This window comes from Somniosus microcephalus, chromosome 33 (assembly GCF_052327205.1).
Source record: "Somniosus microcephalus isolate GS21.2 chromosome 33, FLI_Smic_1.0, whole genome shotgun sequence".
NCBI lineage: Eukaryota > Metazoa > Chordata > Chondrichthyes > Squaliformes > Somniosidae > Somniosus > Somniosus microcephalus.
In genome coordinates, this window is record NC_141019.1 from 12,778,398 (window position 1) to 12,806,242 (window position 27,845).

At 45.1% G+C, this 27,845-nt stretch overlaps 1 protein-coding gene across 3 annotated transcripts in view; it reads right to left on the reverse strand.

The window, feature by feature from the left end:
- spryd3 (SPRY domain containing 3) overlaps positions 1-27,845 on the reverse strand; it is a 343,426-nt gene that overhangs the window by 285,660 nt on the left and 29,921 nt on the right. For all 3 annotated transcript variants that reach the window (XM_085972663.1, XM_085972664.1, XM_085972662.1), the window contains exons 5-6: positions 27,620-27,755; positions 20,833-21,021 (exon numbers count right to left, since the gene is read on the reverse strand). In XM_085972663.1, coding sequence (XP_085828789.1) covers positions 20,833-21,021; positions 27,620-27,755 — 325 coding nt within the window. The remainder of the gene's footprint in view (positions 1-20,832; positions 21,022-27,619; positions 27,756-27,845) is intronic.

Sequence of the window (27,845 nt, forward strand, 5' to 3'; positions counted from 1 at the left end):
ACCACCCTCTGAGTGAAGAAATTCCTCCTCATCTCAGTCTTAAATGGCCGACCCCTTATCCTGAGACTGTGACCCCTAGTTCTAGACACTCCAGCCAGGAGAAACAACCTCTCAGCATCTATCCCGTCAATCCCCCTCAGAATCTTGTCTGTTTCAATGAGATCACCTCTCATTCTTCTAAACTCCAAAGCTCCAGAGAGTATAGGCCCATTCTAGTCACTCTCTCTTTCAATTTGAAAAATAAATGGTTGTTTGCAGGTTTTCTCTTTGTACTTAATGAGCAAAGTTCAATCCAATCCAACATTCTAGCTGTCACACCAGGGTTGCTGGTACAATGATTCGACGTTACACAGGAATGCTGCGGCGCATTGTTGTTACATTGATCATTTGCCATCAGTAGCAACTGTGTGGTACTCCCATCTGACAATGTAAAGACGATAAAATCCATTCCTACAACAGCATCCCAGACTCAAATTCCTGTGGGGCCTGAGAGCTGCTAGCAGAGGTAGTGCAATACACAAACTTCCATTCCCATCCCTATTCAACCCCCAGCTGGACCGCATTGGGTCTTGTGGCACACCACAAGGAAACGTGGGGAGAGCCACAGTCGGAGAGTGTGGGGATCTGGCTGCACCCCCCCAGCGCTTTCCAACAATATAAAGACATTTATCATCTGGAGGAAGCGGACTCCAGATTAAGTATAACTGAGACCTGTGCAATGCAGCTGAAAAGCTTTGGGTGAGCGGGGGAAAAAGAGCTGAGAAACAGTCAAGTTTCCAACAGCAGCTAAAATGTGGGTTTTTTTCCAACTGAAAAAAATATAGCTTGTTCAAAAATAGTTTCATATAGGCAGCCTGGGGACAGAGCCCAGAGCTCCTGCTCGGCTAAGTGGAGGCAAAGGGGCAGGGGGAAGATAGGAAAATACACAGAACAACCCAGGCTGATCTCATGTGCCTTCCAGCAGCTGATCACAACACAGCATTGGTAGAGACACAGGAACGAGCCACGTTTTCACTGCCATGTTGTTTCTGGTGTTGGGTTCAAGAAAAGAGAACGAGAACCTTTCAAAAAAAAGTTTAGCGTTTCACCTAGGGGACTGCTAGCTCCACCCAGCTCTGTTTAATACTAACAGATTATGCCGAGACAAGATCGACAGTTGTCAGGTAACAGAACAGTTCTGCACATCTGCTTTCTGAGCATTTTAGCTCCATGCATGGCTCAGCAATTCAAGACCTATAGTTTGCATTCTGAAATGCTGCCCCTCATTGGCGACATAATGGGCATGTCCATCAATATAACAATATTCGGACATGAATTTTAACAGTACAGAAATTCCTTGCTGGCTTTAGAATGCAGTTTTTAAGGAGTATCCATCAATCCACATTCCTGTATGGAATGGGGGTGCAGTGGGTTATATGCTGGCCTTTCACCTCTGGGAACTGGGCTCAAATCCAGCCCAAATGTATGGGATCAAAGTCTGCTTGTCTGCTTACAGTAAGACTCCTTTACAAAATTAGTTTGGGGCAGCCCCAATCTAGTTCCTAGACGACATGAACCTACAGCACAAAACATTCCCTGATTTGTCACTAATTACCCCAAGGATGGCTGGTATGGGAAATGGAAAAAAAAAGCCCCACTTGTGCAATAGTAGGTGCTCTTCCACACCATACGTTGTGAAAGGACATGCATGATTAAAGGTGGGGCAGCCAACCCAGGCATACACCTCACTAACCATCCCGAATGTCAGGGCCCCTCCAAAATCAAGAGGAGATGGGGGCTAATTTAGGTCTCAAATAAACACAACAAAGGACTGGACTGTTCATATTGGGGCAAAAAACAGAAGACAGCCTATCCAGTTAGTAAAGAGCCACACTCGTGGGCTATTAATCAGACACACACACACAAAATTAAGGGGAAGCTAGATAAGTGCATGAGGGAGAAAGGAATAGAAAGATCTGCTGATGGGGTGAGCTGAAGGTGGGAGGAGGCTCGTGTGGAGCAGAAACACCGGCGTGGACCTGTTGCGCCGAATGGTCGGTTTCTGTGCTGTAAATACTCTGTGAAATTGAGATGTGTTCAACTATAAAAGAAAACTGCAAGTTCCATCAAGAGGACTACGAAGGGGTATTCCGTAGGTTGAGAAAAATTTCATTTGAACAAAGAGCAAGGCCATACAAGTCAGTGCAGGTAATCAATCTTTCGACCTCATTTATCATTCTTCACAACTGTTAGGAATCGAACCAAGAATAACCACAAAGGGGAGGAAGGCAGACTTTCTGATTTGGATCAAAAGTCTTTCTCTTACTAACAGGGCAGTTAATTTAGATGATTCGTGTCCCTGCTTTGGGCAGGAGGCCACTTTGAGTAGAACTGCAATGCTTGATAAGCCAACTTTTTAAAAACAGTAAAATTACAAAAATAAAATCACTACAACCAAACTCAGATGGCTCTGAATTTAAGTCAAACTTTCCCACTCCAGTAAACATTAATGTGTTCAACACATTTCACAAGCCATCTAAAACTTTGCTTGAGAAACAGATTTATCAGTGCACACAAAGCTCTCCGCTTACAAAAGGATATTGTTCTATTTATTAAAAAGATGCGGTTTCGGAATAGAAACACATAGCAATTCTCTAAATGTGAGGAAACACGGCGATTACTTTGATGTGGTTTCTGAACAGACTTGTCCTCATAATAAATGAAGGCAATTTGTTCCCCTAGCTGAGCCAATCCAAACGGCTCTGAAATAACACTGTGGGATACTACGTACAAGCTTGGAACACGTTTGCCTGAAATTCGATCTTGCTCCCTTTTAGTCCAAGCATTAACCCATTTACCACTTCTACTAATAATTTTTTCATTCTCAGGATGTGGGCATCACTGGCAAGGCCAGCATTTATTGCTCATCCCTAGTTACCCTCGAGAAGATGGTGATGAGCTGCCTTCTTGAACCGCTGCAGTCCATGTGGTGAAGGTACTCCCACAGTGCTGTTAGGGAGGGAGTTCCAGGATTTTGACCCAGCGACGATGAAGGAATGCCGATATATATCAAGTCAGGATGGTGCGTGACTTGGAGGTGGTGGTGTTCCCATGCACTGGCTCCCTTTGTCCTTCTAAGTGGTGGGGGTCGCAGGCTTGGAAGGTCTGTCGGTGAAGCCTTTGCGAGTTGCTGGCTGTGCATCCTGTAGATAGTACACATTGCAGCCACGATGTGCCAGTGGTGGAGGGAGTGGTGGATGTTTAGGTTGGTGGTTTAGCCACTTTAGTTATTTCAGCCAGAGTTTAAAAGTATTTGTGCTTCTGGTGGTGTGCTACTTTAAACGTTCATTTTAGCAGGCAACACTTTGCAGCACACAGCCCATCCACAAATACCAGAACACCATTAAAATAACGCAACACTATTTTATGATGATGAAAACTTGTATCACAAATATTTTTGGATCTACCATTCAGGCCCATAAAAGTGGGTCTGTGAACTGGGTAAAGAAATGTGGGTTGTCATTTGAATTTTCAGAAGGCAGTTGATGAAGTGCCACATGCGATTTGAAGTTTAAGGATCATGGAATTTATGACAAGTTAACTCGCTGGACTAAAAATTGGCTGAGCAACAGGAAGCAAGTGATGACCATCCCTGGAAAAAGCAGTGTCTGGGAGCAGTGACTAGCAGATTTCCACAAGGAATTGTTCTGGATCTCTTGCTGTTCACACTATTCATAAATAAACATTTAATTTTAATTCTACTGACAATACCAAGCTATGTGAGTAAGTGAAATGGGAGAATAAGGTGACAAAAATTCTGAAAGCCTTTGGAAAAGCTCAAAAGGCATTTTAATCCGTTAGCAGCCTTTGCCAAGGTTGAAGAGGCAGGGGACTAAAAAATAACAGGTAAAAATGAAGGAAAACGGAAACCCAAGGTGTAGGTGTAACTCTGCCGGCAAGTGACTGCGCCAAAGCAAGATAGGTACACCTCTCTCTACAGATACAGGCATCAGCAGAAGGGCCCAGCGTATCTTCCATTCAGCCTGATCTGCCCGACATCCCCTTGGGCCTCCCCTTCGAAACATGCAAGATTAGTGGATGCTTATTGGTGGAGATAACAGTCCCAGGGGTGGGGGTGAAATAGAACAATTGGCACAAAGGTTCATAACATCCCAAGTGCTAACAGTGGGGGAAAGAAGTGATCAAAATGGTCTGGGACAGGCCTTTAAAATGCAGAATTAATGTCCTTACTGGCTGTTCAAAATCAACGACAGATCACAGCGGATTCCCGGGGAACCCTGGACGACCATTTGGAACGGACATTCTGCACAAAGAATGTTGGGACATAGCATGTCGGCCGTTCCCGCCCCAAATTAATATTTCAATTGAGCGCTTCCTCGTTTGAGGCAGTGCTTCCACCCAGAGCGTTCCCCACCCACGGGGAGTTGCACGTGATACAAAATGGCAGAGGTGATGTTTGTGGCGGGCAACAGGTCGGAGTTGAATATCTGTGATGCAAGGTAGTGTGAATATATAGTCCATAGCTTTGCTTGATTACCTTTCTGGATCAGGGAATATTTATACATTAACTTTCCCTCAGCAGATTAAATGGGTGGGTAGAGTCTGTGATAGGGGAGAGTGTACATGGGCTGTGGGAGGAGCTTAAATGGGTGGGTAGAGTCTGTGATAGGGGAAGAGTGTACACGGGCTGTGGGAGGAGCTTAAATGGGTGGGTAGAGTCAGTGATCGGGGAGAGTGTACATGGGCTGTGGGAGGAGCTTAAATGGGTGGGTAGAGTCCGTGATAGGGGAGAGTGTACATGGGCTGTGGGAGGAGATTCAATGGGTGGGTAGAGTCTGTGATAGGGGAGAGTGCACATGGGCTGTGGGAGGAGATCAATGGGTGGGTAGAGTCTGTGATAGGGGACAGTGTACACGGGCTGTGGGAGGAGATTAAATGGGTGGGTAGAGTCTGTGATAGGGGAGAGTGTACATGGGCTGTGGGAGGAGGTTAAATGGGTGGGTAGAGTCTGTGATAGGGGAGAGTGTACATGGGCTGTGGGAGGAGCTTAAATGGGTGGGTAGAGTCCGTGATAGGGGAGAGTGTACATGGGCTGTGTGAGGAGATTAAATGGGTGGGTAGAGTCTGTGATAGGGGAGAGTGTACATGGGCTGTGGGAGGAGATTAAATGGGTGGGTAGAGTCTGTGATAGGGGCGAGTGTACATGGGCTGTGGAAGGAACTTAAATGGGTGGGTAGAGTCCATGATAGGGGCGAGTGTACATGGGCTGTGGGAGGGGATTAAATGGGTGCGTAGAGTCTGTGATAGGGGAGAGTGTACATGGGCTGTGGGAGGAGATTAAATGGGTGGGTAGAGTCCATGATAGGGTAGAGTGTACATGGGCTGTGGGAGGATATAAAATGGGTGGGTAGAGTCCATGATAGGGGAGAGTGTACATGGGCTGTGTGAGGATATTAAATGGGTGGGTAGAGTCCACGATAGGTAAGATTGTACAGTGCACATGGACAAATTTGATGGGCCAAATGGTCTTTTCTCATTTCATTTCCCATGATATATGAAATCTGGAGTTATTTGCTTTCTGACACTGCTGGCTGTTCAGCAGTAGAAAGATGATCACTAAAGCACCCAAATAAAGTGTGTCTAACAGAACCCACCCTTCATGGGTTAGCTCTCTCTAAGCATTGGTTGAAAAGAGCTTAGGCATCAGAAAAAATATCAAGAGGCAAGAGCATTCTGCTGGATGCAAAAACATTACTTCAGAAAACAATAATGTTCTTAGAAGCAAAATAAGTCAATGGAGTCTGACTGCAGTATGTCTGTGGCAAAATACTATTGTTTAGGAGTGCTGAGGGTCCCAGTGAAGCAAGCCATTGTAGGGTCACCTCTAAGTTACTCCTGGTAGAAGTGCACATGTAGGCAGCAAGCAAGAACAGGATCGGAGTCAGCTGTGACCGCCTCCATTTTGAATAGCCCATCACACTCTGTCCAGGCTAATACAGTAACAGGTATCTGGATGAGGTACCAAAGGGCAGGCACCATCACTGTATTACTGTATCCAACACACGTCTCCTGCTTCAGGAAGATGAGACAAAGGGAGAAAACAACAATGGCCTCGCCCCTCCCTATCTCTGTAACCTCCTCCAGCTGTACAACGCTTTGAAATCTCTGCGCTCCTCCAATTCTGGTTTCTTCCACAGCCCTGTCTGAGCTCGAGGAGAACCCCTTGAGCAGCATTTTTATTTTAGGATTTCACATTTTGGAATGAATTCAAACACATAATTCTTCAGCAGTATGTTACTAGATGTTGCCGGTAGCTACAGGTTTTATTTTGGAAATATATAAAATGCCTTCTCCGAAATTCACACACCTGAAATTTGAAACTCTTAAAAAAATAAAAAATAAAAAGCTGCAATGTTCGAAATGTCTGATTGTCACAGACCATCCACTCACTCTCCCATGGGTGTGAAAGGTAAAGAGCTGGGTATCACACACTAAATGTGTGCAATAAGGCTCCAAAACTGCCAAGAGGTTTTCACAGCAACAGACAAAAACGTAAACAGGGTGTGGAGTATTTTTAAAAAGCTATTACGCGATCAAACATTTTCATGTCTCAACAATCCCATCGTTGTTATTGTGTATTCAAATCATTTTTCCTCCCTTCGGCAGACACATGGAAGATCACTCGCCAAATCCCACAAGCCTCAAAACATTTTAGCAAGTGTGCTTCAAATAATCTATTCTGATCATTAAATACATGTAAACCAACAGAGCAGTTGATTCAGACAAACAGTCGACACAGTTTAATAACAGCATCTGCCTGCATGACATGGGGGTGAGGGGCAGAGGGGAGGGAAGTGGAAAAAGCAAGAAAACATTCTTGCCAGGCTGGGCTCCTCAAAACTGGTGCAAATGCAGAGCAGCATTGGGAGAAGGCAATGCTTAGTGACCTGGATTTTCATAATGGTGGGAGAAATAAGGGAAGTTGATATGAATTCCCCTCCCACAATACAACACCACTTTCCTAATTCTATATTGCAAAGTTGAAATTTGCCCCCAAAAAGCTATGCTGTCAGAATAGTGAACTGGAAAAGAATTGAGGGTTTTTCCAAACAAGCCTGGCGAAAGTTCCTCCTCATCAAAGTGAGGGATGTCAGTGCTGGACATGTAACACTTTCCATTTCAGGCAATCAGTGTCAGTATGAAGTACTCCCAGGGCATGTACAGGACAGCTTAGATACAGAGTAAAGCTCCCTCTACACTGACCCATCAAACACTCCCAGGGCAGGTACAGCACGGGTTAGATACACAGTAAAGCTCCCTCTACACTGTCCCATCAAACACTCCCGGGGCCGGTACAGCACGGGTTAGATACAGAGTAAAGCTCCCTCTACACTGTCCCATCAAACACTCCCAGGGCAGGTACAGCACGGGATAGATACAGAGTAAAGTTCCCTCTACACTGTCCCATCAAACACTCCCAGGGCAGGTACAGCACAGGTTAGATACAGAGTAAAGTTCCCTCTACACTGTCCCATCAAACACTCCCAGGGCAGCTACAGCACGGGTTAGATACAGAGTAAAGCTCCCGATACACTGTCCCCATCAAACACTCCCAGGACAGGTACAGCACGGGTTAGATACAGAGTAAAGCTCCCTCTACACTGTCCCCATCAAACACTCCCAGGACAGGTACAGCACGGGTTAGATACAGAGTAAAGCTCCCTCTAGACTGTCCCATCAAACACTCCCAGGGCAGGTACAGTACGTGTTAGATGCAGAGTAAAGCTCCCTCTAGACTGTCCCATCAAACACTCCCAGGGCAGGTACAGTACGTGTTAGATACAGAGTAAAGCTCCCTCTAGACTGTCCCATCAAACACTCCCAGGGCAGGTACAGTACGTGTTAGATACAGAGTAAAGCTCCCTCTACACTGTCCCATCAAACACTCCCAGGGCAGGTACAGCACAGGTTAGATACAGAGTAAAGCTCCCTCTACACTGTCCCCATCAAACACTCCCAGGGCAGGTACAGCACGGGTTAGATACAGAGTAAAGCTCCCTCTACACTGTCCCATCAAACACTCCCAGGGCAGGTACAGCACAGGTTAGATACAGAGTAAAGCTCCATGTACACTGTCCCATCAAACACTCCCAGGACAGGTACAGCACGGGTTAGATACAGTGTAAAGTTCCCTGCACAGTGTCCAGTCACACACTTCCAGAGTGCTGGGAGAGAAGAGTGACATAAATTATGTGGATTCACAAACTCAATGCAATTGCTCAAATTTGCAAATCATACAGAATTTGGAAGGGCAGTGGAATCGGAGAAGGCTGCTCAGAAACCACAGAAGTTGTACAAAATATTTAAGGTGGCAGAACAATGGCAGATGAAATTTAATGCAGACAAGAGTTCTCCCCGGTGTCCTGGCCAATATTTATCCCTCAACCAACATAACAAAAACAGATGATCTGGTCATTATCACATTGCTGTTTGTGGGAGCTTGCTGTGCGCAAATTGGCTGCCACGTTTCCCACATTACAACAGTGACTACACTTCAAAAATACTTCATTGGCTGCAAAGCGCTTTGAGACGTTCTGTGGTTGTGAAAGGCACTATATAAATACAAGTCTTTCTTTTCTTTTTAAGATACTTGTTAGCAAAATTAAAGCCCATGGGATTAGAGACAGTGGCAGGGTGGATACAAAATTGGCCAAGGGACAGAAAGCAGAGAGTAGTGGTGAACGGTTGTTTTTTTAGACTGGAGGGAAGTGTACAGAGGTGTTTCCCAGGGGTCAGTATTAGGACCACTGCTCTTTTTGATATATATCAATGACCTGGACTTGGGTATACAGGGCATAATTTCAAAGTTTGCAGATGACACAAAACTCAAATGTAGTAAACAATGTGGAGGATAGTAACAGACTTCAGGAGGACAAAGACAGACTGGTGAAATGGGCAGACACTTGGCAGATGAAATTTAACACAGAGAAGTGTGAAGTGATGTAATTTGGTATATTTTGGTTCTGTCTTCACAAAGGAGGACACAAATAACCTCCCAGAAATGTCGGGGAACATAGGGTCTGATGAAAGGAAGGAACTGAAAGAAATCAGTATTTGTAGGGAAATGGTGTTAGGGAAATTAATTGGATTGAAGGCCGATAAATCCCCAGGGCCTGATAATCTACATCCTAGGGTACTTAAGAAAGTGGCCCCAGAAATAGTAGATGCATTGCTGATCATCTTCCAACATTCGATGGAATCTGGAACAGTACCCATGGATTGGAGGGTAGCTAATGTTACCCCACTATTCAAAAAAGGTGGTAGAGAGAAAACGGGGAATTACAAACCGGTAAGCCTGACATCGGTAGTGGGGAAAATGCTAGAGTCCATTATAAAAGATGTAATAGCAGAGCACTTGGAAAACAGTGACAGGATCGGACAAACATGGATTTACAAAAGGTAAATTGTGCTTGACTAATCTACTGGAATTTTTTGAGGATGTAACTAGTAAAATAGATAAGGGAGAACCAGTGGATGTGGTGTATTTGGACTTTCAGAAGGCTTTCGATAAGGTCCCACATAAGAGATTAGCGTGTAAAGTTAAGGCAGATGGGATTGGGGGCAAGGTATTGACTTGGATAGCGAACTGGTTGGCAGATAGAAAGCAAAGAGTTGGAATAAACGGGTCTTTTTCCGAGTGGCAGGCAGTGACTAGTGGGGTACCGCAGGGATCGGTCCTTGGACCCCAGCTATTCACAATATATATTAATGATCTAGACAAGGGAACAAGATGTAATATCTCCAAATTTGCAGATGACACAAAGCTGGGTGGGCGTGTGTGCTATGAGGAGGATGCCGAGAAACTACAGGATGATTTGGACAGGTTGGGTGATTGGGCAGAAGCATGGCAGATGCAATATAACGTGGATAAATGTGAGGTTATCCACTTTGGTGGCAAAAACAGGAAGGCAGATTATCTGAATGGCAATAGATTGGGAGAAGGGGAAGTGCAACGAGACCTGGGTGTCCTTGTGCACCAGTCGCTGAAGGTAAGCATGCAGATGCAGCAGGCGGTTAAGAAGGCAAATGGTATGTTGGCCTTCGTAGCGAGAGGGTTTGAGTACAGGAACAAGGATGTCTTGCTGCAGTTGTACAGGGCCTTGGTGAGACCACATCTTGAGTATTGTGTGCAGTTTTGGTCGCCTTATCTGAGGAAGGATATTCTTGCCATGGAAGGAGCTCAGCGAAGATTCACCAGGCTGATACCTGGGATGGCAGGAATGACGTATGAAGAGAGATTGGGTCGATTGGGCTTGTACTCGCTTGAGTTTAGAAGAATGAGAGGGGATCTCATTGAAACTTATAAAATTCTGGCAGGACTGGACAGACTAGATGCAGGGAGGATGTTCCCGATGGTCGGGGAATCCAGAACCAGGGGTCACAGTCTAAGGATAAGGGATAGGCCTTTTAGGACAGAGATGAGGAGGAATTTCTTCACCCAGAGAGTGGTGAACCTGTGGAATTCTCTGCCACAGAAGGCAGTTGAGGCCAATTCATTAAATATATTCAAGAAGGAGTTGGATATATTTCTTACGGCTAAAGGGATCAAGGGATATGGGGAGAAAGCAGGGACCGGGTACTGAACTTGGATGATAAGCCACGATCACATTGAATGGCAGAGCAGGCTCGAGGGGCCGAATGGCCTACTCCTGCTCCTATCTTCTATGTTTCTATGGTAGGAAGAATGAGGAGAGACAATATGAACTAAATGGTATAATTTTAAAGGAGGTGCAGGAACAGAGAGACCTGGGGGTGTACGTACACAAATCTTTGGCAGGACAGGTGGAGAAGGCTGTTAAAAAAAAAGCATATGGGATCCTTGGCTTTATTAATAGGGGAATAGAGTACAAAAGCAATGCAGTTATGCGAAGCCTTTATAAAACAGACCTCAGCTGGAGCAGTGTGTTCAATTCTGGACACCACACTTTAAACAGATGTCAAGGCCTTAGTAAGGGTGCAGACGAGTTTTACTAGAATGGTTCCAGGGATGAGGGACTTCAGTTCAGTGGAGAGACTGGAGAAGCTGGGGTTGTTCACCTTAGAGCAGAGAAGGTTAAGAAGGGATTTGATAGAGGTGTTCAAAATCATGGATGGTTTTGATAGAGTAAATAAGGAGAAACTTCCCATTGGCAGAAGGGTCGGTAACCAGAGGACACAGATTGAAGGTGATTTACAAAAGAACCAGAGGTGACATGAGGAAACATTTTTATTTTTACAGTGAGTTGTTGTAATCTGGAATACACTGCCTGAAAGGGCAGTGGAAGCAGATTCAAAAGGGAATTGGATAAATACTTGAAGGGAAATAATTACAGGGCTATGGGGAACAAGCAGGGGGTAGTGGGATTAATTGGATAGAAAAGCCGGCACAGGCACAATGGGCCGAATGACCTCCTTCTGTGCTGTATCATTCTATGATTCTAGATGTCTCACAAGGTTTGTTACAAAAATTCAGGCATATGGTAGAAGGGGGAAATGTAGCAGCGTGGATAGGATGTTGGTTGATGAACAGGAAGCAAATGGTTCGAGTTAATGGGTGTTGCTTGGATTGGAGAAGGGTTGGAAGTGGTGCACCCCAGGGGTCAGTGCTGGGTCCACTTATTATATAGAATTCTTTGCTCAGTGTTGTTGGAGCATGGAATGCTTTGCCACAGGAAGTAGTTGAGGCAGAGACCACTGCATCTTTCAAGAGATAATTTGAAATATTTGAAGCAGGAAAATATACAGGGGTATAGGGAGAGTTGGATTAGTTTTGGATTGATCTAGCAAAGAGCCAGCACATACACCACATACACGATGGGCCGAATGTCTTTCTTCTCTACTATATATTTCTCTGGTTCTGTGCAGGATTCTTACAGTCAGAGAGGAGGTAAGATGTTAAATATTTAAGAGCGAGATCCTTGAATAGGCCCATTAATCAGCTGGGTATCTTGGGAATATATTCACCGGTGGTCAGATATGCAGCATATGAATTTATTTTAATACCAAGGCAACTAATCCTGGAACAATTACTTGCAGTGTCGTGTAACAAGAATGAATGCAAAAATCAAAACTGCGGCATTTTTCAAGTTATCTCCAGAAAATGCCAAATTAATTATACTGCATTCCGTAACTAGAACAGATAACATAAGCAATCCATTCAAGTCTTAATTACAGCCCAGATTGGAACAAACAAGGCATACGTTTTCTCTGAATAGCATTTTGCAGCACTGTAAATCTTTGTACAAACCCATATTGCTATTCAATATCCAGGTCCGATTAACAGCTATTCTAAACATAATTACTTCAGCCTCAAAAAAAGATTTTCACATTTTTCCCAAAAAGGTCAGGGATTAGAAATGAGCAGCAACCTTTTCCTCAAGACTTTTCTTGAAATTCCATGGGGTGTGTAACCCATTGTTTGAACTGCCAAGGTACTTTACTGGGACACTTAATTTAATAATAAAAGGAAAAATATTCTCCCTCCCCTCATATTGAATTCACCCTTTGCAATCACCATATTGTTTCCTAACATACAGACTCCTTTCAGCAATAAGCTGTGGAGAAAAAGCGAGCGCACACAAGAGAGAGAGCAAGCAAAAGTGCAAGAGCGTGAGAGAGAGCGCGAGAGAGATAGTGATGTATCCCATTTAAAGCAAGCTGGAGATTAATGTGAACAAGGTTTGAACTCTTATGAAATAGAGTGGAGTGATCGGCTAACAGCAGAGAGAAAATGTCAATGTTTATCGTAGAGCCTCTAATAATGATATCCCACTGTTCTTTTGATTTGCACTGAAAAATAATGAATTTTCTCCGATATTTCCTAGCTGCATTCAGTACTGGCTCACTAGACACACAAGTACCTAATGATCCCATTAAATGCTCTCATTTTTAATTTGTCCAAGTTTTCACAAGGCTAGTGCTGCACAGCAGGAGGACTCATTACAGTCCTCAATCCAACCCCATGTTCCCATCCTGACCACATTTAGCCCTGCCAATCCCACCATCTGGATAGCTATTCGAAATTAGGATCTCGCTCTCATCAAATCCCCCGGCCTCACTCCGCCTCCGCCGCCTCCGCCCCCACCCTGAACCCCGCCCCACGCCCCCGCCCTGAACCAGCCCCCCGCCCTGAACCCCCCCCACCCTGAACCCCGCCCCACCCCCCCCGCCCTGAACCCCCCCGCCCTGAACCCTGCCCCACCCCCCCCGCCCTGAAGCCCGCCCCCCCCGCCGAGCCCCCCTGAACCCCGCCCCAACCCCCCCGCCCTGAACCACGCCCCCCCCACCCTGAGCCCCCCCACCCTGAACCCCGCCCCCCTGAACCCCACCCCCCCGCCCTGAACCCCCCCCGCCCTGAACCCCGCCCCACCCCCCCGCCCTGAACCCCGCCCCCCCCGCCCTGAACCCCGCACCTCACGCCCTGAACCCCCCCCTGAACCCCCCCGCCCTGAACCACCCCCCCGCCCTGAACCCCGCCCCCCCGCCCTGAACACCACCCCCCCGCCCTGAACCACGCCCCCCCCCCGCCCTGAACCACGCCCCCCCCCGCCCTGAACCGCGCCCCCACCCGGAACCCCCCCCCCACCCGCCCTGAACCGCCCCCCGCCCTGAACCCCGCCCCCCCTGAACCCCGCCCTGAACCACCCCCCCGCCCTGAACCACACCCCCGCCCTGAACCCCGCCCCCCCGCCCTGAACACCACCCCCCCGCCCTGAACCGCGCCCCCACCCGGAACCCCCCCCCCGCCCTGAACCCCGCCCTGAACCACCCCCCCGCCCTGAACCCCGCCCCCCCCACCCTGAACCACGCCCCCCCCCCCGCCCCGCCCTGAACCGCGCCCCCACCCGGAACCCCCCCCCCCCCCGCCGACCCTGAACCCCGCTCCACCTGCCGTACAAGTACAAGGACATATTCTAGTACTTTTTTTCTGCTTGGCCACCATTGATTTTTCTGATCAACAGAATTGTATCAAATGTAATTTACAATACACTAGGCTAGATTTGCACACCCTAAAGTCATCATATAAAAGGCACCTTTGTACTACAATAGAAAAACAGCAGAAAGAATGTAAGGCATTCAGTTGGCTGCCAAGTATTGTCTCTTTCAAAATAAGCTCAAGGAACTTTAGAGCTGACCCTCGATTAAGTCACTGTTTGAGATCATGGCCTTTTGACCAAAAGTTACTAAGTACCCCTGTGACACAGGCCAGTGTTTCTACCCTGGCACCAGATACTAAATGGCAATAGGAAAATAAACACAAACAGAACAAAAATACAGTTTTAGTTTATTGTCTTCAACACATGGCAAACATAGGAACAGGAATAGGCCATTCAGCCTCTCAAGCCTGCTCCACCATTCAATTAGATCAAAGCTGCTGCACACAAGGCATTTCAATCCAGTATCAGTGTGAAAGGACAGTGTGATAACCCACTGTACCCAGTCCCAGAGTGTGAAAGTACAGTGTGATAGCCCACTGTACCCAGTCCCAGAGTGTGAAAGGACAATGTGATAACCCACTGTCCCCAGTCCCAGAGTGTGAAAGGACAGTGTGATAACCCACTGTAACCAGTCCCAGAGTGTGAAAGGACAGTGTGATAACCCACTGTACCCAGTCCCAGAGTGTGAAAGGACAGTGTGATAACCCACTGTACCCAGTCCCAGAGTGTGAAAGGACAGTGTGATAACCCACTGTACCCAGTCCCAGAGTGTGAAAGGACAGTGTGATAACCCACTGTACCACCCAGTCCCAGGGTGTGAAAGGACAGTGTGATAACCCACTGTACCACCCAGTCCCAGAGTGTGAAAGGACAGTGTGATAACCCACTGTACCACCCAGTCCCAGAGTGTGAAAGGACAGTGTGATAACCCACTGTACCCAGTCCCAGAGTGTGAAAGGACAGTGTGATAACCCACTGTACCCAGTCCCAGAGTGTGAAAGGAGAGTGTGATAACCCACTGTACCCAGTCCCAGAGTATGAAAGGACAGTGTGATAACCCACTGTAACCAGTCCCAGAGTGTGAAAGGACAGTGTGATAACCCACTGTACCCAGTCCCAGAGTGTGAAAGGACAGTGTGATAACCCACTGTACCCAGTCCCAGAGTGTGAAAGGACAGTGTGATAACCCACTGTACCCAGTCCCAGAGTATGAAAGGACAGTGTGATAACCCACTGTACCCAGTCCCAGAGTGTGAAAGGACAGTGTGATAACCCACTGTACCCAGTCCCAGAGTGTGAAAAGACAGTGTGATAACCCACTGTACCCAGTCCCAGAGTGTGAAAGAACAGTGTGATAACCCACTGTACCCAGTCCCAGAGTATGAAAGGACAGTGTGATAACCCACTGTACCCAGTCCCAGAGTATGAAAGGACAGTGTGATAACCCACTGTACCCAGTCCCAGAGTGTGAAAGGACAGTGTGATAACCCACTGTACCCAGTCCCAGAGTGTGAAAGGACAGTGTGATAACCCACTGTACCACCCAGTCCCAGAGTATGAAAGGACAGTGTGATAACCCACTGTACCCAGTCCCAGAGTATGAAAGGACAGTGTGATAACCCACTGTAACCAGTCCCAGAGTGTGAAAGGACAGTGTGATAACCCACTGTACCCAGTCCCAGAGTGTGAAAGGACAGTGTGATAACCCACTGTACCCAGTCCCAGAGTGTGAAAGGACAGTGTGATAACCCACTGTACCACCCAGTCCCAGAGTATGAAAGGACAGTGTGATAACCCACTGTACCCAGTCCCAGAGTGTGAAAGGACAGTGTGATAACCCACTGTACCACCCAGTCCCAGAGTATGAAAGGACAGTGTGATAACCCACTGTACCCAGTCCCAGAGTATGAAAGGACAGTGTGATAACCCACTGTAACCAGTCCCAGAGTGTGAAAGGACAGTGTGATAACCCACTGTACCCAGTCCCAGAGTGTGAAAGGACAGTGTGATAACCCACTGTACCACCCTGTCCCAGAGAGTAAATATTTTGAAAAGAAAAGATATAAATTTGCCTTGACTCTTCTTTTAAATAAAATGTAAGTTTGGATAATGCTTGCCTTCCTTTCTGGATTAAGAATAATCAATGTTCACACCTGTTCTTTGGTCTCTACAGCGACTGTAACCAAGTGACAGCCCAAAACAATGTTAAAATATAACCTGACAAGTACTCAAGTAAGGGCGTGTGATAATCTCCACCGCCGACTCATAAAAATAACACAGCTTTTAGAATCATCATTGGTCGAACCTTACCTCACTCAGAAATCACAAACTTGATGGCTGTGCGTGAAGCTCATTAAGTGTTCTTCAAATGACATAACATACCATCTGTTATTAATGAACCATTAAACATTTGATTGACAAGTTGGCATAATGTGTCTTAAAAATGCAATAGCATTAAAAGCCCACATTCTGCGAGCTTAAACCTGCTTTTTTCTCTCTAGGAGATGGCAGTTTTCATTTAACATAGCTTTTACACTATTCATTTCCACTTTCATTTAGCAGATTACAGGTATTATCAATAGAAACCCAGTTCCAACTCTTTATACCAGAAGTTCATTATGAAGAGCAGTGGTTAAGGTGGAACTTTGTTTTCAGACCCTCAATATAGGCATCACTGTTGGGTCTGCCCTGTAGCCCATCTCCCTCCAGCATAAATAAAAATGTTGTTCGTTTTTTTTATTTCCTAAAGTCTTTGATCCCCTCTCTGACTTCATGAAAAAGTGTTTTTTTTTTTTTGTTTTTTTTTTAAAAAGTGTTATGCTTGATGGAGACAGGTAGAAGGAGACACCTGGGAATGTTGCAGCCAGAAGTCATGTACTACTTAAACACACTTACAATAGGGTGCTCAGTTTTTGTCACCATGACACAAAAAAACTTCAATTACAAAAGGTCCAAGACTTATTATTGCCCAGTGTCAAATCTGCCTTCCCTTTTATTAGTACAGTACAATAAACCTAACATCACTAGTGGGAAGAGACAGGGCATTGAGACAGCCAGGGGTAGAAGATGATTAATCTTTGTCTGTGTTGCAGGGGCCAAGTGATGGCGATCTGAATTGAAGGCCTAAGCCAACATTTTATGATAATGATTTAATCAAAAGGAGGTTATGGAGGAGTTTGCAGAGGAAGACTGCAGGATGGGAAACACATCCTCATGAGGCTGGTGCCCATATAAGATGAGGTTAGAGTATCGTTAGTAATTTAAACATTAATTTCTTGTGAGATTTTCAAAAATAATGCAACAGCAGCACAACACAAGTTGCTTCGAAACCATGGCCAACTTACTCTTCATACTGCACCTCCCGGTCTCACAACCCATTGTTTAGAAAGGAAGCTGTTCAGGAGAAGCTCACCAATGTAAATAAAGCATTAAAATGGTATAGACAAGGTAAACCCAGAATATCACCACAAAGTAAGTCAGGAAAGGTCAACCAGAGGAAAGAAATGGAAATTAGCAAAAAATTAATTTTTAATGTCAAGAAAATCCTTTTTTTTTTTATTTAAAGTGTATGAAATGTTTGAAATAATCTGCCAAGCAGGGTAACAGTGACAAAAGCATTAAGGTTATCCAAAATAATTTTAGGCCATAATAGGAGGTTATGCACTGGAGGGATGAGCTTTAATTGGCCAAATGGCCTCTTGCAATCCCTGACTTTTCTTATCCAAATGAAAGTTGAGATGCTCAGGCATTTCAGATTAAGGTTTTAGCCTTAGCCATTCATCGGAAAAATACACCCTCTCATAATCACATTGTTTCAATAAGTGAATTTTAAAATACTTTTACACTGCAATAGCCCGACCTCTTAATCAAGGACAGCATCTTCAATACATTTCCAAGTCTAGACATTTAAGTGGGGCACATCTTTGCTTAAACTTAGCGTCCAGCACCTGTCCATAGTGAAGTGGCAGATTTTGGGAGGGGAAAAGAGAGAGAAAGGCGAGGACTGGAAACCAACACTAACCAAAGGTTAGAACACAGGCATGGAAATACAGCGAAGGCAGCCCGGAGCAAATGGCTCATTGAAAAGCTTTATCCTAGACCTTCAAACTCCACTGAAAAGTGTACTCCCGTAGCTACAGCAATTCATGTGTGGAGTTGGACACGGCAGTAAAAACAGCAGCTACAAAGGAGACAAAAAGATACAGAAAGGTCTGACGGTGATCTGAAACTAGCAACCCAGCAAGAACTGCAGCTGTTATGGTATGGTTTAAACACACCAGTGAGGAATGCTCAATCTTTCTTCAGGATACATTTGTTTGTTGTATTTTAGCTTGTTTATTCATACAAACTCTTACACAGAATATTTTGTGTCAGAAGTTGCCATATGAAAGCAATTATTAACAGCCTGAAATCTGTATAAAAGAAATGATCAACATGCTTCAAGTGTGTCAAATAGAAACGGGTGCATACCATGGAGCCCTAACCTGACCAGCACTACATACAGCTGACCAGTAAGTGGTCCTCACACAAAATACATCGAATATACAGCACATACAGGCCATTCGGCCCAACAGGTCTATGCCAGTGTTTATGTTCCACACAAGTCTTCTCCCACTCGTCTTCATCTAACCCTAGCAACATACAGGAAACTTTCGATTTACCGGCACCTAAATAACCGGAAATCTCGGTTAACCGGCAAAATTCAGGAGTAGGTTCAGGTAAGTTTTACTTCATATTGTACTTGCCTTCCTCCATCTGTTGCTGTGCAAGGGTGTGGCTGCAGCTGTTGCTAAGCTACAGAGACGCTTGGAACTTGTGGCCATTGTTCTGCACTTGTTGCTAAGCAACAGGGTTTGTTGCTTTACACGGAGCTGTCAGCTCTCTGTATCTTTTACTGTAGCTTTCGGTTATCCAGAATTTTTGATGAACCGGCACCCCATCAGTGCCGGATAAAAAAAAGTTTCTTGTATTCCTTTCTCCCTCATGTACTTATCTAGCTTCCCCTAAAAATGCATCTATACCATTTGCCTCAACCACTCCATGTGGTAGTGAGTTCCACATTCTCACCACTCTCTGGGTAAAGAAGTTTCTCCTAAATTCCCGATTGGATTTATTAGTGATTATCTTATATTTATTGACTATCTTATAAGAAGGATGGCAAGGTCATGGAGAGAGTGCAGGAGAGATTCACCAAGATGATCCCTAGGGATGAGAGGTTTTATTTATCAGAAGAGATGGAGTCTTTTCATTAGAAGAGAGAGAGTGAAGACGAGATAACTTAATTTTTAATATCTAGAATTGATTTGGCATCCTTCCTTGACATCCCACTGTTGTCCACACAAGGCGCTGTGTGGTGTGCTTTCGTACTCTCGCACTTGGTCCACATTTAGCTTCAGACAATATCGCATTACAAACTAACAGAATTTCAAGAATGTTTTGAATACACAGCATTTGAGAAATTCCGTTTACCCCAATCTTCGTTACAATCGGATGCCTCTGAAATGCAAGACAGCATCTTTTGATTTCACAACTTAAATGATAAGCAAGGTGAAAATGTTAAGTTCTAAGTATGACCCATGACATATTGACTTATTCAGCAAGAAAAACCAAGTCTTTGAAGCTATGGAGAAAATAAAGGTGGTCATCCTGGTTTGATTTCATAGCTTCCAGTATGTTCACATAAACACCTCAACTCAAAAGAGAAGCAGAGCAATGTCGTAGGCTGCGCTAGTCCGGTGGTTATGGTATGAGACCAGCAACCCAGAGGTAATGAGTTCAAATCCCACCACAGCAAATTGTGACAATTAATTCAAATAACTTAATAAACAGAAAGTGACCAGGAAAGCTGCCGGATTGCTGTAAAAACCCAAGTGCTTCACTGATGTCTTTCTGGGAGGGAAACTTATCACCCCAACCCAGTCTGGCCTACATGTGACTCCAGTCCCACACTGCATAGTTCAGCATGGGTGATAAATACTGCCTTGCCAATGTCGCCCACATTCCCAAGAACAAATTTAAAAAGTTCAAACACACACAGGGCCAATGTTCCCTATAAGCTGCACTATCTTGAGGTCCCGCGCAGCCAGCTCACCGGCTTTTAAATGGAGAAACCGCACATGCGCGGAATTTTGAATGGGCTGCGCAGGCCAAAAAAATTTAAGGGAACAATGCACAGGGGTCATAAAAAGCTGAAGTTTAATTTCATAGCTTCCAGTATGTTCACAAAAAACCTCAACTCAAAAAAGAGAGGTGCGCCACACATTTAGATCTTGCTTAAAGTTCGAATTTCATTTGGAGGGTGTGGTGAAAGGAAACAAAGGGAATCTGAGCAGACGGTGCAGCAAGGGATTGGCCCTTCACAGACCAGCTAATCAATGGTGGCACAGGGTTTGGTTTTCACTGACTAGTACCTGTGGGTTCAAGCCAAGCCCCCAGGGTTACCTACATTAGTATCAGCAACTTGAGATACATGCAAATTAATGGAACCGGGATTTCAACTCAACACATGCCCCGTGTCCCCAACACCGTGCTGCACCACCAAGGGATGTGGTTCATGAGAAGAAAGGCTTGGACACCTCTGAAGTAATGGACTTCTGCACAGCTGGTTTCACAAACATGAACATTTTCAAAATTGAAGATTAGGAGTCTCCTGGCATTGTCAAATAAATGCAATTTGATCTTACAAAAATAAATATCAAGGCAGCTTATGATGAGCTCCACAATCTACTATTCGAGCCACTATGAAATACACACCACTTATTTTCCCCACTGACAGAGTTTCCAAACACATTATACTGGAATATTTCCTGATGCAAAGATAAACCTTGTGAAATATATTCTTGGAAAAGTTTCTTACTGTTCCACAAACTTTAACATCGTGTAGACGGCCCCACTCGTCTTCATGGCTGTCGACCATCATGACACTGTCATCATCATCCAGCCCCCATTCTGCCTGAAGGTCAATGCGAACTTCTTCTCCAAGAGAGTGCATGCCAACTGCTGGGAACAATCCATCTGGAGACATGGCCATAACTACAGACCCCACCTACACAAATACAAAAAGGAAAGGTTCTAGTCTCGCATATAGACATGTTCTGCTAACACAACTATGCTAAATCAAACAATACCAATCCAACTTACAATGGAGAAAAAAAAGTACATTACCCAATATTGAACTGAAGATCCATGTGATAGGAACATGCGAACAGGAGGAGGCCATTCAGCCTCTTGAACTAGTTCTGCCATTCAATCAAATCACGGCTGATCTGTACCTCAACTCCATTTACCCGCCTTTGATCCATATCCCTATTATGGATTTTATGGAAAGGTAACCACCAAGATTGAGTCAGAGTTGTAGACAATTTTTAACAAAAACGTTCAGGACTTTGCATGCAAGATATTTCACCTTCAATCCTTCCAATACCATCCCTTTCAATAAAGGATGGGCAATTGAAACAAGTTTGCTGTCACATTCCATTAACTCAGCAACTGTATTTTCAAACAGCCACGACCCGACTGTATTAGCAGATTTCACATTTACCTACAGTGACTTCTGTGAGGTACTTTTTGTCAAATGTACCTTCAGTGAGAATCCACAAGAAATAGATTGTTCTTCACATCTGGAGCCATTTATCTGCCTCTTTTGCACTTCCTCCTATGGTAGCCGTTTAAAAACATAGATGGTACAAGAACAACTGGAACAAAGTATATAGGTAGGATCGGAAAAAATTATAATTCTGGTTCTTGGCTTTAGAATTATTTTTGTTTTTGACACAGCAGGCCCTCCACACTGCCCCATCAAACACTCTCGGGGCAGGTACAGCACAGGTTAGATACAGAGTAAAGCTCCCTCTACACTGTCCCATCAAACACTCCCAGGGCAGGGACAGCACAGGTTAGATACAGAGTAAAGCTTCCTCTACACTGTCCCATCAAACACTCCCAGGGCAGGTACAGCACAGGTTAGATACAGAGTAAAGCTCCCTCTACAGTGTCCCATCAAACACCCCCAGGGCAGGTACAGGACGGGTTAGATACAGAGTAAAGCTCCCTCTACACTGTTGCATCAAACACTCCCAGGGCAGGTACAGCATGGGTTAGATACAGAGTAAAGCTCCCTCTACACTGTCCCATTAAACACTCCCAGGGCAGGTACAGCACGGGGTAGATACAGAGTAAAGCACCCTCTACACTGTCCCATCAAACTCTCCCAGGGCAGGGACAGCACAGGTTAGATACAGAGTAAAGCTTCCTCTACACTGTCCCATCAAACACTCCCAGGGCAGGTACAGCACGGGTTAGATACAGAGTAAAGCTCCCTCTACAGTGTCCCATCAAACACCCCCAGGGCAGGTACAGGACGGGTTAGATACAGAGTAAAGCTCCCTCTACACTGTTGCATCAAACACTCCCAGGGCAGGTACAGCATGGGTTAGATACAGAGTAAAGCTCCCTCCACACTGTCCCATCAAACACTCCCAGGACAGGTACAGCACGGGTTATATACAGAGTAAAGCTCCCTCTACACTCTCCGGGCAGGTACAGCACAGGTTAGATACAGAGTAAAGCTTCCTCTACACTGTCCCATCAAACACTCCCAGGACAGGTACAGCACGGGTTAGATACAGAGTAAAGCTCCCTCTACACTGTCCCATCAAACACTCCCAGGGCAGGTACAGCACGGGTTAGATACAGAGTAAAGCTCCCTCTACACTGTCCCTTCAAACACTCTCAGGGCAGGTACAACACGGGGTTAGATACAGAGTAAAGCTCCTTCTACAATGCTCCATCAAACATTCCCAGGGCAGGTAGAGTAAAACCATTTCTACTTGGTCACATCAATGCGTCTCAACCCCAACCTCAATAATATTCCTTATTGCATCAGTGTGACATGTCCATTTCCTACACACCGTTCCTTGGGGCTCTCAGTGACTGCGTATATAATGATCGATGCCTCCCAGTCCTCCTCACACCAAGACAGTAAAACATCATGATGAAAATACATCACACCCTCCAACATACAGTACCAGGGAAAACGACAAAACCTGATGAAAAATAAGCAATATTAGAAATAGGGAGGAATCTGATGGGAGCACAGCATCAGAGCAACCAGATGTGCAGCCACAGAGAACTGATCGCCACTATCTTTTCTGAAGTCCCTTTGTTTGAATAATTATTTATCATTCCTACTGCTGATTCGAGTATTGCTGGGAGTGTGGCAGCCAGGATATCAGGGGCAGCAGCAGCAGCGTCTTATAGTTCCTTTGCTGTTGAAGTGGACTATTTCACCATCTTTTTTTAAACTGCATTTCTACAGATCAGAGTCTGCAAGGCCCCACGGAAGGAAGGAGTACTGTTCCTATTTTTGAGAAAGCCCTGGAGATAATGCTAAGAGAATGGGTTGGGGCAGAAGGCAATGGTCCAGACTACATAGGAAGTGTTGGCAAAGCAGGTCACCGTCACAGACGCGCAAGAGTCTGCTGGTTTCAGGTGCGGTATGGGACAGCAACATACATTTCACCTCAACTAGCCGCACGCTCAAGTAGGACATCAGCTCACCTTTTGCTCTCTCTAACATGACCACAAGGCAACCTATATTTATGCCCAACACACCTTTCATATTCCAAGGAAACCTTTTACTGATGGTGGGTAGTTCCATACAAAGACCTCAGCACCCAGGTTCTTGCACTATTGCTTTGGAAAACACAGTGGTCAATCGTGTAGCAATGGTGAAGCTCAGGAAACAGTCAGCACATCACCAGTCTCTTCAGGATTGCAGGAAAAAGCTCACAATTGAAGACAGAGGCTGGTAACTGGCAGTAGCCCACCCAGCCACAATCCTCTAACCTGCTCCAAGATATTAACTTTGGAAATAGCAGGCTGCCACTCCATACAGCCCATCACCTGCATCTCCGGGCAAGGAGATAGCGTTGCTGATTTTTCTTCCCTCAAAAATTTGTCAACCACGGTTAACAGGAATCATAAAAGATCACAACATAGCAGGACATGTTGGCAGCTGAAATGTAGCACAAGGAATGCGTTTCAGTTTGCAATAAGTTCTTCTTCCCATAGGTATGGCACAGGGGTAACAATTTGCACCATAGCTGATGGTACGGAGAGCTTGGGCTCCAATGGTCATGACTTGATGCTCTTTGGACCCTCCATTCGCCCTCCTCTTGCATTCGCTGCATGGTGAGCTCTTGCCTGATAACAATTATGCAGCACACTTCTATCATTTTGGGGACCTTTTCAGGGCTGTACAGCAGGATTTATCCAGACCCATGCAGGCAGCGGAATCTTTGTTTCATCAGTCATATTTATGCTCGATTTGTACCCATGTGCTTAATTATATGTTTTTTCTGCTGGAGTTCTTGGATTCTACACTGGTGTCATCAGCTACAGCTTGAGGGGATATCCCTTTCACCCAGGATCCATTTATCGAAGGTGGAACTGACTTGAAATAATGGTGGCACTGTACACTAAGAAAAAAAGAACATAAGAATTAGGAGCAGGAGTCGGCCACACGGCCCCTCGAGCCTGCTCCGCCATTCAGTAAGATCATGGCTGATCATCGACCTCAACTCCACTTTCCCGCCCGATCTCCATATCCCTCGATTTCCCATGAGTCCAAAAATCTCTCGATCTCAGCCTTGAATATACTCAAAGACTCAGCATTCACAGCCCTCTGGGGCAGAGAATTCCAAAGATTCACCACCCTCTGAGTGAAGAAATTCCTCCTCATCTCAGTCTTAAACGGCCGACCCATTATCCTGAGACTGCGACCCCTAGTTCTAGACTCCCCAGCCAGGGGAAACGACCTCTCAGCATCTACCCTGTCAATCCCCTTCAGAATCTTGTCTGTTTCAATGGGATCACCTCCCATTCTTCTAAACTCCAGAGAGTGTAGGCCCATTCTACACAATCTCTCCTCATAGGACAGCCCTCTCATCCCAGAAATCAATCTAGTGAACCTTCGTTGCACCGCCTCCAAGGCAAGTATATCCTTCCTTAGATAAGGAGACCAATACTGTGCACAGTACTCCAGGTGTGGTGGTACACTGGTGTAGAATAAATGTATCGAGGCAGTTTCCAGCATACCTGGCATCTACCTGAATGCTGCCATTCTTACACTGACAGGCAACCTGCAAATTGATGGAATGGAAGCCCCTTCTCGTCATAAAACCCACATGGCCACAGTGGGGACCCTGCACTCATACCAAGCCAGCCACACTGAAAAAGAGTTCTCTCTTGCTGTCACTTGCTTTGCTTTCCTTTGAAAATATGATCAAGACCTTCACCTTAGCAAAGAATCAGTGACCTGCTGTATGCAGCAGTGCACTGCATACTGGTTCAACTGACAGATTCACCCAGGGCAGCTTGAAAGAACCAAGTGGCATAGAAGTTCAAGACAGTCATGGATTCTATAACAAAGCAGTCTTGAACACGGCTTGCCTACAGGAGACAGCACAGTTCCGAGATTGCCTCCCTGGTGAAGTGTAAGTGGCACAGATACAGCTCCTCAGACATGCCCAAGTAACAGTGGCACTGTCTGTACAACGGCCTCCTTCAGCAGAAGTGGGCTCGCTGAGCCCTCCAGTACAGGCACCATGTGCCTCGTCTGCAGATTTTCCAAACCAGACCATCAATTTCTTCTTCAGTCAACTTCAGCAGGATTCCTCAAACATTTCCTAATAGGATTTCTTAAACTCATTGGCTGCTATTTCACCCAACACTGCCAATTTTCAGGGTTTCCATGCTGTTAATTCTAACTGCCCGTGTTTTTTTCTCCCTTTTCTGCATTTTTACTCTGGCAAGATATGACCCTCAGGAAATCATTGAACTTCTTCTATTGTGAGTGAAGATGGATGAAAGTTTCTGAAACGATCCACCCTTTTAAAAAAAAGTTCTAGCCAAAGTTGTTCTTACATTTCAGGACTGTTTGCAAGACAAAACAGGCATTGCATCTGCAATATTGTGTTCCTATGACAACAGCGTTTGGAAACAAGGAATATTTGTATCAATCATGGGTACAAGATCGCACTCGTCACAGACTAGTTTTACTTTGCAGGGCTTACATTTGGACTAAGGTGACCAACTGATCAATTTAAATCAGAGATTGATCGATTTTTGCGAGACAAGGGTATTAAGGGATATGGAGCCAAGGTGTGTGCATGGAGTTAGGATACAGCTCAGCCATGATCTCAATGAATGGATATACAGGCTCGAGGGGATGAATGGTCTACTCCTGTTCTTATGCTCAAAATGCGAAAAACTGGATTCAGAAACTGGTGCCATGGAGCCTCAACCTTAAAACACCAGTAAGTGGTCCTCGCACAAACTACATAGAATGTGTAGCACAGAAGCAGGCCATTCAGCCCAATAGGTCCATGCCGGTGTTAATGCTCCACACGAGCCTCCTCCTACACTCTTCATCTCACCCTATAATATCCTTCTACAGTAAACTCTCGTTTAAACGGCACCTAATCAACCGGAATTCTTTAATAACTGGCAAAATAGATAGCCGGTAATCTTGCCGAATCCATCCATTTTTCGTTTTTCCGAGTCTGAGTTTCCCGCGGTGGCCAAGTTAGTCACTGGTTTTTATTTTGTGCGTGTCAAAAATTGCCTACCTCTGTCATCCGGAATTTTTAATCAACCGGCACCATCCCGGTCCCGTCGGTGCCGGATACGAAAGAGTTTACTGTATTTCTTTCTCCCTCATGTGTTTATCTAGCTTCCCCTTAAATGTATCTCTGCTATTCGCCTCAACTACTCCTTGTGGTAGCGAGTTCCACATTCTAACCACTCAGTTTCTCATGAATTTCCTTTTGGATTTACTACTGACCATCTTATACTGCATGGACTGCAGGACAAAGCTGCATCGAACAGGCCAGGCACAACCAGCAAGATTTCAGATCAAATTATTCTGGATCATGACTGATTATGCGTCGTCTCAAACTTCACATTACACCCCGCCATCCCTAATACATCACCAATACTCATATCAGTTGAACCAGCTCTTCCCATTTATACACATATCTTCACTGTAATTCAATATAAAGAATTCCAAAACTGCATATGTATAGTTTGTCTATTGCAGGGTCATTTCATTTGTTCTGCTAGTACTGTGCAGGAATAGAAGTTCTGAAAAATGTTGCAGTACCTAAATCATTGATATCATTGATGCCAATACACAACCTCACAAACCATATGCATTCTTTTAATAGTTTGATAGTTTAAATGTTTGATAGTCAAATACTGAACCACACAAGCTCATCGGTCAACAAATTCTCAGATTCGGATTTCTGAATACAGGTCATGGACATGTGAAACAGTGGAACAATGACATGGTATGTCTGGACTGAGAATACGCTTTAACTGCAAAAATGACAGTGATACTTGCAGTGTATGTGCCTTTAAGTCAGAACTACTTTTACAGCTCCTGTATACTGTAGTACCGGCAGTGACCACACCTGTATATAAGCTTTGCGCATGCCTCTGTACCCCCAGTCTAGAGACTACCCTCCTCCAGTTAAGACCTGTTTATTGTTAATGTACAGCATCCGTGTGATTATTTAATAATAGCATATCCACTGAACCACGGATCCAACAATACTCAAGTACATGAAGTATACTTTCCCCACCTCTTTTCCATTTCTTGTGAAAAAAACAGTTGCCATTCCTCTGTCGAAGGATTCTGGGTGGACGCCACAGCCGATTCGATCACCAGTAAAACACTTCGGCCCAAACTGCTGGCCCACTCCATTTCCATTAAACAATCTACAAAATGAAAAAAATCAGTTCATTAAAAAGGAGCTCCGGAGTATTTCTCATCGGAAGCCACAAATCTAGGTCTTCCACATTGCAGTT